Raw genomic sequence first — 18850 nt, 5'->3', positions numbered from 1 at the left:
TATATACAACACATTTACTCCACCTGTAGATACAGCAGCTTTACTCCACCTGTAGATACAACACCTTTACTCCACCTGTAGATACAACACCTTTACTCCACCTGTAGATACAACACCTGCATATACAACACCTTTACTCCACCTGCATGTACTACACCTTCATGTGCTAGACCCGTACAACACTAGAAACAGTACAGTTGTATGTACTACACCTGTCCAACTGTATATACTCCAACTGCATGTATTCCACATATATGTAGTCCACCTGCACGTATTTCACATGTATGTATATACTCCAACTGCATGTATTTAACTTGTATGTACTCCACTTGTATGCACTCCACTTGTATGTACTCCAATTGCATGTACTCCAATTGAATGTACTCCAATTGCATGTACTCCACCTGCATGTACTCCAATTGCATGTACTCCACCTGCATGTACTCCACCTGCATGTACTCCACCTGCATGTACTCCACCTGTATGCACTCCAATTACATGTATTCCACCTGTAGCTACTCCAAATGCATGTATTCCACCTGTTTGTACTCCGCCTGCATGTATTCTGCCTGTACGTACTCCATTTGTATGTATTCCACCTGTATGTACTCCACCTGCATGTATTCCACTTGTATGTACTCCACCTGAGCAGACAGCGTGACCCCAGTGAGGACAAGCAGCAGATAGAAGGTTTGTCAGATGGACGGAGCATCCTGACACACAGCAGTAGTCTATTCGGAGACGACGTGAAACCGACACCGTTTCCACTTTTAGGTCCCGCGGCTCCACTTTCGCCCCGCCCATAAAAACACTGACAGCTGCCACGCCCCCAGCAGGACCGACTGGGCCCGATTGAGTTGCCCACCCCCCCCCGACCCCCTGCCCCAAATAGACTTCACATGCACTTTAGGCCTGAGGACAATGTCCAGTCAAAGAAAGTGAATGAAAGAGGAAGCTCATGCGCTTCCATGTTGGATTGAACATGAAACCCACTTCTCGCTTCGAGATGAGGAAGAACTTATGAGAAGATCCCAAGTGAAGGGTGGACATCAACGTTAGTAACTCATTGCTACACGCTCCTTTCATTGGGACACCACACATGAAGACGCCACCGAGCTCCTCCAAACAGCACAAGAAGAACCTGTTGATCATCTTACCCTGGAGATGGTCAGCGGCATGTTGAAGTCCTTCCCGCCCTGCAGCCGGAACCCCCAAGGTCCGGGTCCGGGAAGTGACACCGTGTACGTGCTCATCCTTGAAGATGCCCAAGATGTTTTCCTCTGAAGGTGGACCACGGCGTTTGGCTCAGTGATCGACTACAGAACGGCCGCGGTGGCGGGATGCTAGGGAGGGCCGGCGACCGGGAGCCTCTGAGAAGAAGATAAAGACACATAAAAGGTCAGAACCCATCCCAAAAGACAGACCTGCAGAACCTGAAGTGATGCCAGAAAACAGATGAAGACAAAAAGGCGAGAGGAACACGAGGAGGACTTGCCTGCTCGGACGAGCTAAGAGTGAAAGGCTAAGAATAGCCGCAGATAGCGGGGTGGCATTGTGGGGGGGTCGGGGAGAAGGGGGGGGGGTGACAAAAAAAAGAGGGGGGGTGGACTTATATGGCATGAAAGGAGACACCCGGTATGGCGCTCGCTCGCCGTGATTCACCAACGCTAATATAGACCCACATGAATCCCCCCCCCCAATCAGGGTGTCCCTCTGACCCAGTGAGGGGCGTGGCACGGATACGTCTCATTATCCCAGAGGTGATCAAATACAGAAAGCAGAAAGGTCACATGGCCCATTGGAGAGAGGTCAACAGTTTGATTCCCTCGCTGAATCACGCCGCTGTCAGGGCGGCTCCAATAAATACAGAGTTGATTGCAAACGCCGCAATCTCGCGCGACATATTTCCGAGCGCAACTTTGGCGGAATGTCATCACTAAACACTAATCCGCCCCCTCCCCAACTAAACATGTCAAACAGCGGCCTAAAACACCAAGGAGTTAGCCTAAAAACCTAAATCTCCTCTCTTACAGAGCGTGAATGGGCGCTAGCTGTGCTAGCTTACTCCAGCAGAGCATACTAGCGTGTGTTTACATCGTGTTGTGTTTTACCGCTTGTTAATGTAAGCGAGCGTTTTACGATGCTCGCTGATGTTGCACAGGTACTTTTATTCTTGCGCCCAGTTCGTCTGTAACGTTCAAAACAAGAGCGCTGTTTGCCACATCCTGTCTAAATGTGTAAACCAGGGGTGTCCAAAGTGCGGCCCGTGCCACATTTTAAAAATATAACAAGAAATCTATTTAAAAAAAAACACTGTGATGGCAAAAATGGAAAACTCTGCTGCAATATAAGGAGAACAAGTGGACATTTCATGAGAGTACATATAGACAAACAACCATTCACACTCACATTCATACCTATGGACAATTTGGAGTCGCTAATTAACCTAGCATGTTTTTGGAATGTGGGAGGAAATCGGAGTACCCGGAGAAAACCCACGCATGCACGGGGAGAACATGCAAACTCCACACAGAGTTTGGCCAAGGGTGGAATTGAACCCTGGTCTCCTAGCTGTGAGGTCTGCGTGCTAACCACTCGACCGACGTGCCGCTGAGTAACATCATATTATGAGGAAAAATAATTTTGAAAATTCATTTTAAAATTAGTGGCTCTACACTGGCAGACCCGCAAAACACATCACATTTTACCCATGCTGTAGAAAACATGCTAAAATGCTAAAGCTACTTACGATTGAGAAACGTACTAAAGTAACCTCTTTTCTACTATTCTACTATTCTCTACTTCCGGATCAGATTGGGGATCCGACACATATGGCTGTATTTTAAAAAGATACATTACCGTTTATTATCCTTTATCAACTCCTATAAAGTTAGCTTTGCAGCTAGCGCCACAACACCAGAAGTCCTTTTAACCACTGGGGTGTGTGACCAATCACAGCGAAGTGGGTGTGCCCGGAAGAGCGTCATGGGTAGATAAATTAAAACAGACTGTTTTCACAAGAAGCACAAAATCGAAAAAAAAAAAAAAAATCTAGAATAGGTGCAGATTCCGGAAGATCTAAATAGCTTTGTGTGCTGGTTATTGTGTATAACTGCTCTATAGGAGTCCACAGCTCAATACAAAAGGCCCAAAAAGGAGCATAGTAGGTCACCTGATATAGTTGTTGCTTTTGTGACGTATACACACGTTGTTGGGATCGGGCATTCTGGCTTAAGATTTGCCGCGTTCAACATGCCGCCACAGATACATTTCAGTAGAAACCCCAACATGGAAGTTAATGCCAAAAATGTGAGCAAACTCTGTCGTGCCGTTGTCACGTGATCTGTTAACGAGGGTAAAAGTCCCTTCTGGAAAACACTTTGGCAGGCGCGACAACGAGCATTTTAATGGGCTTTTATTTTGGCAGGCGATAACAACAGGTGGTCACGCACACACACACACACATACAAAAAAAAAGCTGAGTTGTCAACATGCCTCACAAATCAAAACATGTTCGCTTACGATATTTATTTGCCTTTCTTTTTAATTGTGACATTTATATTCTCCGTGCTGGATATTTAAGTCGGCGTCCATGTGTGTGACATGTCACTATCAGCGTCTAAGTTTAGAGACAGGAATGCTCCCACTGTGGTCTGGATGAGCGATATCCCTGGGATGTGAAGGGCCTGCTGGAAGTGAGATATTTCCTAAAAAGATCACATTGCTGCGGATGATTTTCCACGCTGATAGTACGATGTACGATGCGGCATCTTCGCTCTTAAAAAGGTCACGCCAGTAAATGACACAGTGGAAGAGAATAAATATAACTAGAAAATTCCCGCGGAAATTTTGATGGGCTTGCCACCTCTGCTGTGAACCTCGGGCCCGGTGCGCCAGCGGCTACCGTGCTAGCACCTAGCAAGACATCCTCAAGTACCGAAAATGTTGATGCAGTCCCATAGTGTCCCCACATCATGCCATGTGTCTATTTGCCTTTAGAAATGAGTAAATTAGCTAAAATGCTAACATGCTAACAGTCATCATGCTAGCACCTAGCAAGAGGGCCTCAAGTTTAGAAAGTGCCAAGGTTGTCCTATAACCTTCCTACATCATGCTATGTGTCTATTTGCCTTTAGAAATGAGTAAATTAGCTAAAATGCTAACATGCTAACAGTCGTCATGCTAGCACCTAGCAAAACAGCCTCATGTCCTGAAAAGTTTGTGGCAGTCCTACAGTGTCCCCACATCCCCAAATATAACTAGAAAATTCCCGCGGAAATTTTGATGGGCTTGCCACCTCTGCTGTGAACCTCGGGCCCGGTGCGCCAGCGGCTACCGTGCTAGCACCTAGCAAGACAGCCTCATGTCCTGAAAAGTTTGTGGCAGTCCTACAGTGTCCCCACATCATGCCATGTGTGTATTTTCCTTTAGACATGAGTAAATTAGCTTAAATGCTAACATGCTAGCAATTAGCATTTAGCCACAGGGAGAGTTAAGAAGTTTATCTCAAAAATTAGAGGTTAATCACGTTTCTACGTGGCCGTATGGCTGAGCTACAAGGCTGTGAAAAGTCTGTAAATTCTCCTTTTCCCTGGAATGCGGCTGTTCTAAAAATAGAAGAGGTGTATCTAATCTAGTGGCCCATTTTTGAACGTTTTGGTGAATAGCGTCGCCATGGTTACACAAAATGGTTCCAAAAAATAAATACCGCTGTAGTCCTGAGCGTCAGGATTCCGGCGGTGTAACATGTGTGGGGGTCCTTCTTGCGGTTTTGGCCGCATAACGCAAGCAAAAATGGGAAGATTAAGATATAATAATAGCTAAACATCACAAGGAATAACAATATGGGCTTGCTCAGTAATGCAAGCCCCATAGACAGGAGCTGTCTATGGGGCTTGCATTAATGAGCAAGCCCATAAACATAGCTACAAGATTCCATGACACCAATACAATTAAGTCTTTTGCCGCTTCATATGAGTCACATCACATTTGAAAAGTTCAAACTAAGCACTCAAACTAAGCTCTCCGAACAACAAAGTTATAGTAATGTTATATAGTCGCACTTAACATTCACCAGTGACGTGTGTGTTTGCTCACAGCAAGTTTAATGTCCCAGGAAATAAAAGACAAATCTCTTCTAAGGCTTAGTTAGGCCTTGGGGGAGGTCTGCTCCCCACTGTGAGAGGCTGATATGGTAATGATGCCTAGCTGCAGTTTAGTCATGTGTGTTCGTTTTACCCTCAGCGCCAGCTGCCATCCCCGCCCACACAGCTCCGCCCACCGAGGTCGCTTCGCGTATAGAATCCATCACGCATGTCGTAAACAAAACAAACAGCTAAACGTAAGTCAATTCAAAAGTTAATTACTTCACAACAATAACAAGTAACTTGCGCCGGAAATACGTCACTAACACACGCCGAGTTTGTGTGTGTGCGTGTGTGTGTGCTGAGTCCATGTAAATTGCAGCCGGCCGGTGAAGATAATAATGGTGAAGCTAAGGGGATTAGGCACCAGAAGGGCAAAAAACAGAACGTTTAAAAGTCTCAAAGTACCTGGAAGTCATCAGCTGCCATTAGTGCAGACGCCAACACCTGTGGGGTACAGGTTGTAGTGGTCGAACTTCCGGGGTTCCTGCTCGGGTGGTCGCCGGTTTGGCGGGGAAAGGGGCGTGGCCCGATTAGCTGCGGCTCGTGATTAGGGAGCGGTTTTTTTTTTAAAGAGACAGTGACATACACGTCACACTTCATCCCCAGAGAGCATTAATACACAAAATAATCTTGTTAAATTATACCTCAATATAAGAGTTGCCTATATTATAAGCTGAGAACAAATGACAATGTTTGTGATGGTAAATAGCACAGATTTATTTATAAAAAAAATAATAAATAAAAGCAACAACAAAGACACAACATAGAAATATTTAGGATAATGAATATACCGTCCATAATGTGTCACAATGTATAAGGTTGTGAAAGTTAAGAAACAACACAATGAGCACGCAAAAGAAAACATCTACAGGAAAAAAAAAATAAAATGTAATACCGTGACGCAGGGAGGACACTGAACAAAGTGCATTTGCAGGCTTTGGGACATGAGAAAAAAAGTGGAAATGATTATCTGAGCACAAAGACAGGAAGTAGGACATGTTTGGGTTCATTTGTGTGTATATTCATCATATAGCATTTTCTTTTTTTGGTAGAGAAAGACTTGTGAGCGTGAGCTAGTCATTACCTCCAAAGGTAATTAAGTAGTGAATGGACGTCCTCTCAGGACCGTGATGATGGATATTTATATACGTTATGTCACATAATTAACTAATAAGTGGCTACAGTGTGTTACATTTAACACCAAACACACTTCATTACAATCAAGTCACGACATCATGTCTCGAATCGAAGAAAAACACTGTCAAAATTCGCACACTCAGGAACTAAGTGTACACAGTGCACTTATTGAAGTGTACTGACACAAGTATTCCATTTGAGACACCGGCCTTTATGTTTCAAGCGTCAAGCTGCAAAGTCTATACATTCTGAGTGGACATGATTAGGTCACATGCTAATAAGGAAAGGGGGTGGGACTCTAACCAGACCCCGCCCCCGTGCTGCTGTAGGTGGCCTTGGCACGGATGGACCGCGAACCGCTTCGGCCAACAGGAAGGAAGGGGCTAGATTCGGAGGTGATGACGATGCTCGGGATGCGAGCGAGCGCGCTTCTGGCGGCGTGACCTTCTGCCGAGTCAGTGTTCTGCAAGAGAGGAGATGTTTGAAGGTTTAGAAGATAAACCACGTCCATCTGAATCTCGGTACTCACATTGGGAACGATGCCGCGTTCGCTGACTCCGATGGTGGAGATGTCCGTGTCAAAGGACGTCTGGAGGAGGACAAAAACAACGATGTTGATGATGAGTGTTTGAATGTTTGTTGCCAAACTAATGAAGATCTTCTCAAAGACCTTCTCAAAGATTCCCGAGTCGTGACTCTTCATCTTGCTCTTGAAGCTGGAGGAAGGTTTGAATTCGGGGAAGTCCGCCGTGTCTCTGCTGATCTCACAGGACACTTGGCGGCTGGCGGGCCGGGAGCCCAAACTGGACAGGTCAGCCTCGGTGTCCGTCAGCCCCTGTCAGCCCAAAACACAAGGAGGATTTCAGAATAAAAGCCTAAACAAATTTTAGTTAGAAGATCACACCCAGCTCACCGATTCACTGTCAGAGGCGGACGAGAGGCGACCTTTGCTGTGACGGCGGAACTGCGCACTGATGTCGGACGTCTGGCTGGTGACGGTGGAGCGCCGCGTGGACATGAAGCTGCTGCTGGCCGAGCGCAAGTCGCGAGGACGCACACACAGCAGGACGCCGAGACACGGGATGTACTTAGCCAACGCCACCCTGAGGAAGGACAGCTGTGATTGGCAGGTTTAATCATCACGATGATGCGTTCCAGCACTTTCATCCCGTAACAATCTAGGTGACCTGCACTTAGCATGAGTGCGTATTAGCGTGTTTGATCCGCTAGAGCAGGGGTCTCAAACATGCGGCCCGCGGCCCAAATGTGGCCCGCAGGACACTAGTTTGAGGTCCTCGCCTTGATATGAAAGGTTAATGTTAAAGTTTGATATGGATGCTGTATGGTATCATGTACCCAGAAAAAAATTATTACCTTTGATTAATGTTCATGTTGTAGGTTAAATAACTGTTAATAGTTATCCTCCCTATCCGTGTGGAAGTGGTAAGTTTTTGGGAACACTAATGTTCGCCTACTGGTGCTAACAGACAGCCTTCGGATACTAATGACTAGCTAGCAACGCTAAGTGTCAGCTTGCTGATGTTAACAACAACCTCAATGTTGCTAGTGACTAGCTGGAAACACTAATGTTTGTCTTTGGATGCTAACACATAGCCTATGGATGCTAGTAACTAGCTGGGAATGCTAATATTCAGCCTGTTGATGCTAACAGTGCTAACAGATGCTAACAAAGTGGCTATCTGGTATCATGTACCCAGAAAAAATGATTACGTTTGATTAATGTTCATGTTAAAGGTTAAATAACTGTTAATAGTTATCCTCCCTATCTGTGTGGAAGTGGTACGTTTTTGGCTATTTAAGTTTAAAGGAAATAACTTGAAGGCTACCGTTTAGGTCGCTAGCTCTCTAGTTTACGAGTTAGCATGTGTCTCAAGACCCTGCAGTTGCGCAATATGTTGTAAATAAAAAGAGTATAAATGTGACTATAGTCATGTTTTGTCATGTCTACAGGGCTCTAATAATGCTTTGTTCATTTTAATCTGAAAAAAATAATTTGTCTACCCACCAACTATATGTGGTTTCTTAAGTTTTTATTATTTGCCGTTTTATTATTATTATTATATTTATTAATTACTGATTGATTGATTTTCTTTATTCTTGATTTGTTTATTTATTTTTCATCTTATTTTGTGCAGAAAAATAAAAATTAAGATATTTGAGAACAGTGGAATGTTTTATCAGAGCTTTTCTTGTAGAAAATTGGAACCAAAGCGAAGTTTTTTAAATTTTTTTGTTTTTAATAAATGCGTTTTTTGGGGTTTTTTTTTGGAAAACCTGATGCGGCCCAGCCTCGCCCAGACCCTAGCTCCAGTGGCCCCCAGGTAAATTGAGTTTGAGACCCCTGCGCTAGAGTGTAGTTAGCATTCAGGTCAGCCGAGCTTAACATGCAGCTGGCCTGAGTACGTGAAGGTATTTGCTCAATTTTGCTAGCTAAACATAAAAGCAAACACCATGAAAGCGGTTCAAGCTAGGGCAGTGGCGAAAGCTGATTGGTCCAGGACTCCAGCCTCAGGACTCCAGCCCCGAGTGTATAAAAGACCGGGCAGGGAAAGGAAGGGTGCTTTTTTGCAGCTGCGCTGTAATGAGACCCGCTTACTTGTAGGCATACAGGCACACATTCTTTAAGATTCCCTTATGCTCTATTCGAAACCCACTTAGAGTCCTCAGGGGGAGGATTTCTACATACGTTAGCACGGATGAGCGCTACCTGTACTTGGGATGCGTGATGGCGTAGATGATGGGGTTGTGGATGGCGGAGGCCTTGGCGATGACGGCGGGCACAGAGTTCATGTAGGGTGTCAACATATCAGCGTACCTGCACACCAGCGACGACACAGAGATTCACCACAATGTACCCCACACGTTTATTCCGGTACGCCATCCCCCCACATGCCCGCCCACGCTTTACCCGGCGAAGGCAGTAAGTGCGACGGTCGAGTACGGTGACCACGAGACCACGTAGAGCAGAATGACAATCAGTGCGATTTTCGCCATCTTCCACTCGTTCTGCAGGCGGTGGAAAGTCTTTGCAGAGTCTCGCGTGGCCGTGTGAGAGTGCACGCTGCCGTTCACTTTTCCCACAGCCCTGAAACACACACACGTGCATGTGTGAAAGCGTTGTACACACCCTCAGCATCACGACCCCCATCCTTTAGCATTTATGTATCTTTAATGTACAAAATGTATCAGGTGCACCCGTCTTTTAATTTTATGTATCTTTAATGCCCCCATCCTTTAATATCTGCATCTTTCATCTTTAATGTACCACGTGTATCCAAATGGTCCTCATCTTTTAATGTGTATCTTTATGCCCTCATCCTTGAATATTTATGTATCGCTCATGTACAAAATGTATCAAAGTGGCCCCCATCCTTTAGCATTTATGTATCTTTAATGTACAAAATGTATTGTGGTGCAGCCGTCTTTTAATTTTATTTATCTTTAGTGCCCCCATCCTTTAATATCTGCATCTTTCATCTTTAATGTACCATGTGTATCCAAATGGTCCCCATCTTTTAATGTGTATCTTTATGCCTTCATCCTTGAATATTTATGTGTCTCTGGTGTACAAAATGTATCAAAGTGGCCCCCATCCTTTAATTTTTCATCTTTCATCTTTAATGTACCATGTGTATCCAAATGGTCCCCATCTTTTAATGTGTATCTTTATGCCGTCATCCTTGAATATTTATGTATCTTTAAAGTACAAAATGTATCATGGTGCACCCGTCTTTTAATTTTATGTATCTTTAATGCCGCAATCCTTAATTATTTATGGTCAGGTATCTTTAATACTATCATCCTTTAATATTTATGTATCTTTAATGTACAAAATGTATCAAAGTGGCCCCCATCCTTTAGTATTTATGTGTCTTTATGTTCATGTAATGTTTAATGTTCATGTAATGTTCATGTAATGTATCATGTATCACATCCTTTAATTTTATGTATCTCCATCCTTTATTATTTATCCTTTAATATTATCCTTTATTATTTCCGTATATGTGACGTACAAAATGTATTCAATATCAAAGTGATCACTGATAATGTCTATGTATCTTTATGCCCCTGCCATCCTTTAATTTTGATGTCTATTAATATGAATATTAATGAGGCTATCTATCTGTACAAAATGTATCACTGGAAAAGCACACACACACACACACACACACACACAGACTGACTTGTTGGTGGTGCGGATGGCGCGGAAGATGAAGATGTAGCAGCAGATGATGATGAGGAGCGGCAGGAAGAAGACAAAGATGAAGAGCAGCATGGTGTAGGCTCGCACTGACGGCGTGAAGGTCATGTAGTCCCACGTACAGGAAGTCAGCAAACCCTCTGGAACGTATGCGCCTGGCGACCACAAACACACTCCTTCAACAAACTCAAAGATGCATGTGTGTGTGTGTGTGTGTGTGTGTGTGTGTCCTCACTCCAGCCGAAGAACGGCGGCAGGCTCCACCCCAGCGAGTACATCCACGCCGCCGCCAGGATGACCAACGCCCGCTTCCGTGACAACACCCCGATGGAGGAGAGAGGGCGCGTGATGACGAAATAGCGATCGATGGCGATCACGGTGAGCGTGATCATGGAGCAGATCCCAAATAGAGCGCCGCAGAAGGCGTACAGCTCGCACGCTAATACACACACACACACAAGGAAAAGTTGGGAAAACTTTGTTATTATGTATTGCTGTGGCTCAGGTAGTAATGGTAATGGTAATGGTAATGGTAATGGTAATGGTAATGGTAATGGTAATGGTTTTATTTCATTTGAACATGCATCAGATTACAATTGAATGCATCCCATAATCAGTTCCCAGTTCCACATGTCCAAAAGGAGTAGGAAGAAGCAAAGCTTATTAAATCCTACCCCTCCATCTGGTACTTTTACAATCAGTAACTGTTTCATTTGTTCACTTCCTGCTTTCCATAATACAGTTTAAGTTTTTTTTTTTAAGTGCACTCAAGTACTGAAAAGCTGAAGTATAAGTACACTAACTGAGACGGATCCTCAGCAATAAACGAAAGCATGCAGTTGACGCTGACAGTGGAGACTAAACGTAAAGTCAAGTCCATAAAAGGAAAACCCACCAACGTCGTCACTCTGATCGATGAAGACGACGACCTTTGACAGGTGTACCTAATAAAGTGGCCAGTGTCAATCAACACAAGGTGCTGCCTGTGGTCTTAAACGTTGCTAAAATAAAGCACATTATGTGGATTATTACTACTTTTAAAGACAATTATTATTACTAGGGCTGTCAAATGATGGCTGTCGAATTTTAATCAGATTAATCATAAATTTGTAGCTTATTAATCATGATTAATCACCACCAGCAACTATGTCTGAAATATGGCCGTTTTTACTGTATTTAATGAATAGAAAAGCAAATGATGATATATATTTGGATGTCAAATCAACCATTGCAGTGTTTCGCCCCCCGTACCCCCCCCATCACCCCCGCCACCCAGAACACGGTGCAACACATTACTACTACTATTAAAGCAAATTATTAGTATTATTATTAGTAGTAGTATTATTACTACTTTCAAATGGCACTTGAGTGCCATTTTCATAAATCGAACTTTGTGCTCTCATACTAAATATTAGCATGCTCACATTGCTAGCATGCTAACATTAGCATATCCATTTATAGCCAATTTCATTCGTGCAAATGTCAGCAGAAACCTAGCGATATCATGCTTGGTTTATCATGCTAATTGTTAAGATGCTAACATTAGCATAGTAGCATTGTAGCTGTTTTCATTAGTAGAAACCTATACTTAATGACACTTAATGCTATCATGTCAGGTGGTAGCAAGTTAGCACTAGCATGCTAAGATTAGTATAGTGGCATTTTTGTTTTTTTTATTGTTTTTTTTTTTTGAATTGAACCTTGGTCTCCTAGCTGTGAGGTCTGCGCGCTAACCACTCGACCGCCATGCCGCCCAAGTATATTATTATTATTATTATTATAACTATAGCCTATTACTACTACTACTACTACTATGAAAGCATGTTAGAGTTGTGGTTTTTTTTTTGCTTAATATTTTGCCTTTTTTTCTTGATGAATAGTACTGTAGAAGAAGCTGCAGCCCAGGAAAAGCCAAAAGGCCCCCAGGGTCAGTCAGCGTGTGTGTACCTTTCTCCCCAAAGATCCACCTCTTGTGCATGCTGCTGGTGAAGAAGATGGGCGACTGTGTGACACACATGAGCAGGTCCGTGATGGCCAAGTTGATGATAAACATGTTAGCTGGCGTTCGCAGGCTGCGGCTCCTACACACACACACACACACAGACACACACACACAGGCGCAATCAGGAGATTGCTTCTCCCAAGTGCTGCAATCAATAAGATATCTTCAGAGGATTCTGGGAAAATGTCAGCTGAGCTGGATGACACAGGAAGGCGGAGCTCAGGTGCATCCAAACCAGGAAGTCACATGATCAGCAGCGGGGAGGAGGAGCTTCACGCTTTTTTCCGTTACCCATCATGCCCCGCTGCTGCCAGCTTGCTGATTGGCTCTCTTCCTTTCAGCTTTGACTCTTTGACTATCCCTCCGGTGGTGTCAGTACACTTCGATAAGTGTGCACTGACTTCCTGTGTTTTTTTTCCGCTACCTAGCCAAGATGGCGACTAATGATGGCGGCGAGTGTGCACTCATGCACTTGAGTGCCATTTTTATAAAATCGAACTTTGTGCTCTCATACTAAATATTAGCATGCTATCAATTAGCATGTTTGCATTGCTAGCATGCTAACATTAGCATATCTATTTTTAACCATTTTCGTTTGTGCTAACATTGGCGGAAACCTAGCTATATCATGCTCGGTTTATCATGCTAATTGTTAACATGCTAACATTAGCATATCTATTTTTAACCATTTTCGTTCATGCTAACATTGGCAGAAATCTAGCTATATCATGCTTGGTTCATCATGCTCAACATTAGCATAGTAGCATTGTAGCTGTTCATTAGTAGAAACCTATACTTAATGACACTTAATGCTATCATGTCAGGTGGTAGCAAGTTAGCACTAGCATGCTAAGATTAGCATAGTAGCATTTTTGGACATTTTGGTGAATATTATATACACAATTAGCTCTAACGTGCTGGGTATTGCATGCTAACTGTAGCATGTTAGCATTGTTAACATGCTAAAATTAGCATATGAGCATTTTAGCCGTGTACTTACACTTTGGATTTTGTGTGCGTACACACCGAGTAGTAATAGTACCTGGATGTTGCGTGTGGATGGAACTAAGTACACAGTGTGCACAGTATTGAGTGTACTGAGAGTCCAGCAATACCAAAATCCCAGCACATTCCTTGACCATATTTGGTGGTGCACTCACCTGCTGAAGGCGTAGATGACCAGGAAGTTGCCCACCGTTCCTGTGACACCGATGGCGAGGATGACCGAGCCGATGGTGTAGTGGGCGTGGTCAGGGACGTCCACCGTGGGGAATGGGTGGTGGGCTACAGGCGCCATCACCGCCTGGAGGATAAATGGAGAATTGTGCTTAAGTCCTAAATGTGGAGGCCAAAGGACGCTATGGGGGTGTGTCTAATAGCGGCGAATGCAAAGGCGTGATTGGTGGAAACTTGCTGTGACTTTGTGCCGTCTTGAATGGAAATGAAGCTTCATATAATCACATTAATATTCCAGACTAATCACCCACGAGCAGCCTTAATTCCTTCTGAGAGACCATATCTCTGCAGCGTTTCATTCGTGACACGTTTTAATTAACCTGTATCGGTTCCCGCGTGTGCTGTCGCCATGTGGACGCCATCTCAAACTGAAGAGGGAGGTCAGACGGGCCGGCTGCTTTTTAATTCCGTTGAGCCCTCCTGTGGGAATGTCGTACAGTTTCATGACGTGATATCAACCGTTTTTCTTAAATAAGAAAACAAACATGCTAGCGTTCTGCTAAGGTGCTGCCAGCTCCTTCAAGTTGATACTGGATGGCTGCCTCTTGTTAATGTTATTCCTATTAAGGATCCTAGCTACTATCCATGGGCCTGGACATGCTAGTGCTAATGCTAGCTACACTATAGTGAATTACTTACTGGATTACATCAATTTAAAGCTGTGTGTGCATGGTGAAGCGTGTTCGTGTCTGCATCAGGGGGTCTCAAACAGGCGGCCCGCGGGCCAAATGTGGCACGCAGGACACTAGTTTGAGGCCCCCGCCTTGATATGAAAGTTTAATGTTAGTGCGACCCGCGCAAGTTTGATATGGATGCTGTATGGTATTAACACATAGCCTAACACATAGCCTATGGATGCTAGTGACTAGCTGGGAATGTAAATTGCTAGCCTCTAGGTGCTAATTGTTAGCCTAAAGATGCCAGTCACTAGCTGGGAACACTAATGTTAGCCTACTGGTGCTAACAGACAGCCTTCGGATACTAATGACTAGCTAGCAACGCTAAGTGTCAGCTTGCTGATGTTAACAACAACCTCAATGTTGCTAGTGACTAGCTGGAAACACTAATGTTTGTCTTTGGATGCTAACACATAGCCTATGGATGCTAGTGACTAGCTGGGAATGCTAATATTCAGCCTGTTGATGCTAACAGTGCTAACAGATGCTAACAAAGTGGCTATCTGGTATCATGTACCCAGAAAAAATGATTACGTTTGATTAATCTTCACGTTAAAGGTTAAATAACTGTTAATAGTTATCCTCCCTATCTGTGTGGAAGTGGTACGTTTTTGGCTATTTAAGTATAAAGGAAATAACTTGAAGGCTACCGTTTAGATCGCTAGCTCTCTAGTTTGCGAGTTAGCATGTGTCTCAAGACCCTGCAGTTGCGCAATATGTTGTAAATAAAAAGAGTATAAATGTGACTATAGTCGTGTTTTGTCATGTCTACAGGGCTCTAATAATGCTTTGTTCATTTTAATCTGAAAAAAATAATTTGTCTACCCACCAACTATATGTGGTTTCTTAAGTTTTTATTATTTGCCGTTTTATTATTATTATTATATTTATTTATTTATTACTGATTGATTGATTTTCTATATTCTTGATTCGTTTATTTATTTTTCATCTTATTTTGTGAAGAAAAATTGAGTAAATTGAGTTTGAGACCCCTGGTCTACATCCTCCTTCTCGCATCACATGACCAGCGTGCATGTTTGATGTGCACGCTCCCTCTTACATAACAGAACCGATTCGGGTCAGCGTTTGATGCCGGCACCATTCAATAAACCTCGACCCCCGCGACTGGAATGGAACGAGTGACGTCGTCTATGAGTCGCTCAATCAACGCGGCGAGATAACACGACCTTCAGTGAGGCTCGCTGAAGGTTAAATTTGATGCTAATTTATGCTATCTCTTACCGTTCTTAATGTTTTGAATCCACTGATGACCATGATAACATTTCCTTCCTTGTCAACCTGAAGATGTGACTTGCTGGGAATGCTGATGTTTGTCTACTGATGCTAACAGCTAGCATACAGATGCTAGTGACTTGCTGGGAAGACTAATGTTAGCCTTTGGATGCTAACATATAGCCTGTGAATGCTAGTGACTAGCTGGGAATGCTAATATTCAGCCTGCTGATGCTAACAATGCTAACAGATGCTAACAGAGTGGCTATCTGGTAACACCCCACTTTTGGATGCTAGTCACTAAGTAGGAACACTAACAGCTAGCCTGTGGATGCAAATGACAAGCTGGGAGCTAATTGTTAGCCTAAAGATGCCAGCTAGGAATGCTAAGTATCAGCCTGCTGATGTCAACAACGACCTCAATGTTGCTAGTGACTAGCTGGAAACACTAATGTTAGTCTTTGGATGCTAACATATAGCCTATGGATGCTAGTGACTAGCTGGGAATGCAAATTGTTAGCCTCTAGGTGCTAATTGTTAGCCTAAAGATGCCAGTCACTAGCTGAGAACACTAATGTTAGCCTACTGGTGCTAACACACAGCCTTTGGATACTAGTAACTAGCTAGGAACGCTAAGTGTCAGCCTGCTGATGTTAACAACGACCTCAATGTTGCTAGTGACTAGCTGGAAACACAAATGTTAGCCTTTGAATGCTAAAATATAGCCTATGGATGCTAGTGACTAGCTGGGAATGCTAATATTCAGCCTGTTGATGCTAACAGATGCTAACAGAGTAGTTATCTGGTAACGCCCCACTTTTGGATGCTAGTGGCTAAGTAGGAACACTAAGAGCTAGCCTGTGGATGCTAGTAACTTGCTGGGTACAGTAATTGTCAGCCAATGATGTTGAGAGCTAGCCTTTGGATGCAAATGACAAGCTGGGAATGCAAAGTGTCGCTAATTGTTAGCCTTAAGATGCCAGTCACTAGCTGGGAACACTAATGTTAGCCTACTGGTGCTAACACACAGCCTTTGGATACTAGTAACTAGCTAGGAACGCTAAGTGTCAGCCTGCTGATGTTAACAACGACCTCAGTGTTGCTAGTGACTAGCTGGAAACACAAATGTTAGCCTTTGGATGCTAAAATATAGCCTATGGATGCTAGTGACTAGCTGGGAATGCTAATATTTAGCCTGTTGATGCTAACAGTGCTAACAGATGCTAACCGAGTAGTTATCTGGTAACGCCCCACTTTTGGATGCTAGTGGCTAAGTAGGAACACTAAGAGCTAGCCTGTGGATGCTAGTAACTTGCTGGGTACAGTAATTGTCAGCCAATGATGTTGAGAGCTAGCCTTTGGATGCAAATGACAAGCTGGGAATGCAAAGTGTCGCTAATTGTTAGCCTTAAGATGCCAGTCACTAGCTGGGAACACTAATGTTAGCCTACTGGTGCTAACACACAGCCTTTGGATACTAGTAACTAGCTAGGAACGCTAAGTGTCAGCCTGCTGATGTTAATAACGACCTCAATGTTGCTAGTGACTAGCTGGAAACACTAATGTTAGCCTTTGGATGCTAACATATAGCCTATGGATGCTAGTGACTAGCTGGGAATGCTAATATTCAGCCTGTTGATGCTAACAGTGCTAACAGATGCTAACAGAGTAGTTATCTGGTAACGCCCCACTTTTGGATGCTAGTGGCTAAGTAGGAACACTAAGAGCTAGCCAGTGGATGCTAGTAACTTGCTGGGTACAGTAATTGTCAGCCAATGATGTTGAGAGCTAGCCTTTGGATGCAAATGACAAGCTGGGAATGCAAAGTGTCGCTAATTGTTAGCCTTAAGATGCCAGTCACTAGCTGGGAACACTAATGTTAGCCTACTGGTGCTAACACACAGCCTTTGGATACTAGTAACTAGCTAGGAACGCTAAGTGTCAGCCTGCTGATGTTAATAACGACCTCAATGTTGCTAGTGACTAGCTGGAAACACTAATGTTAGCCTTTGGATGCTAACATATAGCCTATGGATGCTAGTGACTAGCTGGGAATGCTAATATTCAGCCTGCTGATGCTAACAATGGTAACAGATGCTAACAGAGTGGCTATTTGGTAACACCCCACTTTTGGATGCTAGTGGCTAAGTAGGAACACTAAGAGCTGGCCTGTGGATGCTAGTAACTTGCTGGGAACAGCCAATGATGTTAACAGCTAGCCTTTGGATGCCAATAACAAGCTGGGAATGCAAATTGATAGCCTCTAGGTGCTAACACATAGAGTTTATGAGATTGTCAATTGTAGCCATAAAATGTACCTGTGTTCTTCATCCATCATGGTGGAGAAATGAACATCCAATGCACAAGCTACAGATCTGGTTGACATTCCTGCTGTCAGCATGCCGATTACACGCTCCCTCAATGTTTGTGACATCTGTGGCATTTTGCTGTGAGACTAAACCGCACATTTCAGAGTGGCCTTTTATTGTGGCCAGTATAAAGTAAACCTGTGCACTAATCATGATGTCAGATCAGCATCTTGATGTGGCACACCAGTGAGGTGGGATGGATTATCTCAGCAAAGCAGAAGTGCTCACTATCACATATTTAGACAGAAAGAAATGGTAATATTGTGTATCTGGGATTAATATTATGAAAAATCTCATGAAAAATGGGAGCAAAAACAAAAGTTATGCTTCAGATTTTACTTTTCTAGCTTTTTTGTTGAGAAGTGATTTTTGGCTGAAACTTACCGATGTCCTATTGCTGATGATGGATGCTAATAGCAAGTCTATGGATGCTAGTGACTAGCTGGTAACATTACTGTTAGCCTTTGGATGCTAATAGCTAGTCTGTGGATGCTAGTGACTAGCTGGTAACGTTACTATTAGCTTTTGGTTGCTAATATCTAGCCTATGGATGCTAGTGACTAGCTGGGAATGCTAATGTTCGCCTATGATTGCTAATATCTAGTCTATGAATGCTAGTGACTAACTGGTAAAATTACTGTTAGCCTACGGATGCTTATAAGCTAGCGTATGGATGCTTGTGACTAGCTGGGAATGCTAATGTTCGCCTATGGTTGCTAATATCAAGCCTATAGATGCTAGTGACTAGTTGGGAATGCTAATTTAGCCTTTGGATGCTAATAGCCAGCCTATGGATGCTAGTGACTAGCTGGGAACGCTAATTTAGC

General features: G+C 43.6%; 3 protein-coding genes across 12 annotated transcripts in view; 1 reads left to right on the top strand and 2 right to left on the bottom strand.

Annotated features, from left to right (window-relative positions):
* Positions 1-5669, bottom strand: part of ldb3a (LIM domain binding 3a) — a 36040-nt gene extending 30371 nt beyond the window's left edge. For 6 of the 7 annotated variants that reach the window (XM_058064786.1, XM_058064783.1, XM_058064785.1 and 3 more), the window contains exons 1-2: positions 5553-5669; positions 1158-1370 (exon numbers count right to left, since the gene is read on the bottom strand). In XM_058064786.1, coding sequence (XP_057920769.1) covers positions 1158-1253 — 96 coding nt within the window. In that variant the 5' untranslated portion in view covers positions 1254-1370; positions 5553-5669. Of the gene's footprint in view, positions 1-1157; positions 1371-5238; positions 5388-5552 lie in introns of those variants that run through there. The other variant, XM_058064784.1, reaches the window with a different exon arrangement.
* Positions 5670-5851: 182 nt separating this feature from the next.
* The window catches only part of LOC131104598 (melanopsin-A-like), a 17362-nt gene continuing 4363 nt past the window's right edge, over positions 5852-18850 (bottom strand). For 2 of the 4 annotated variants that reach the window (XM_058051937.1, XM_058051948.1), the window contains exons 4-12: positions 13669-13811; positions 12454-12587; positions 10742-10945; positions 10490-10661; positions 9214-9390; positions 9013-9120; positions 7198-7387; positions 6955-7119; positions 5852-6873 (exon numbers count right to left, since the gene is read on the bottom strand). In XM_058051937.1, the coding sequence (XP_057907920.1) occupies positions 6583-6873; positions 6955-7119; positions 7198-7387; positions 9013-9120; positions 9214-9390; positions 10490-10661; positions 10742-10945; positions 12454-12587; positions 13669-13811 (1584 nt within the window). In that variant the 3' untranslated portion in view covers positions 5852-6582. Of the gene's footprint in view, positions 6874-6954; positions 7120-7197; positions 7388-9012; positions 9121-9213; positions 9391-10489; positions 10662-10741; positions 10946-12453; positions 12588-13668; positions 13812-15663; positions 15886-18850 lie in introns of those variants that run through there. The other 2 variants (XM_058051955.1, XM_058051964.1) reach the window with 2 other exon arrangements.
* prorsd1 (prolyl-tRNA synthetase domain containing 1) overlaps positions 15505-18850 on the top strand; it is an 18371-nt gene continuing 15025 nt past the window's right edge. Inside the window, exon 1 of the mRNA XM_058051989.1 lies at positions 15505-15629. The gene's annotated coding sequence lies outside the window, so the exon portion shown is untranslated. The remainder of the gene's footprint in view (positions 15630-18850) is intronic.

The sequence above is a fragment of the Doryrhamphus excisus genome, chromosome 2 (genome assembly GCF_030265055.1).
Source record: "Doryrhamphus excisus isolate RoL2022-K1 chromosome 2, RoL_Dexc_1.0, whole genome shotgun sequence".
In the NCBI taxonomy this organism is placed as follows: domain Eukaryota; kingdom Metazoa; phylum Chordata; class Actinopteri; order Syngnathiformes; family Syngnathidae; genus Doryrhamphus; species Doryrhamphus excisus.
Note: the sequence above shows the minus strand (reverse complement) of the source record. Positions and strands in the feature narration are given on the sequence as shown.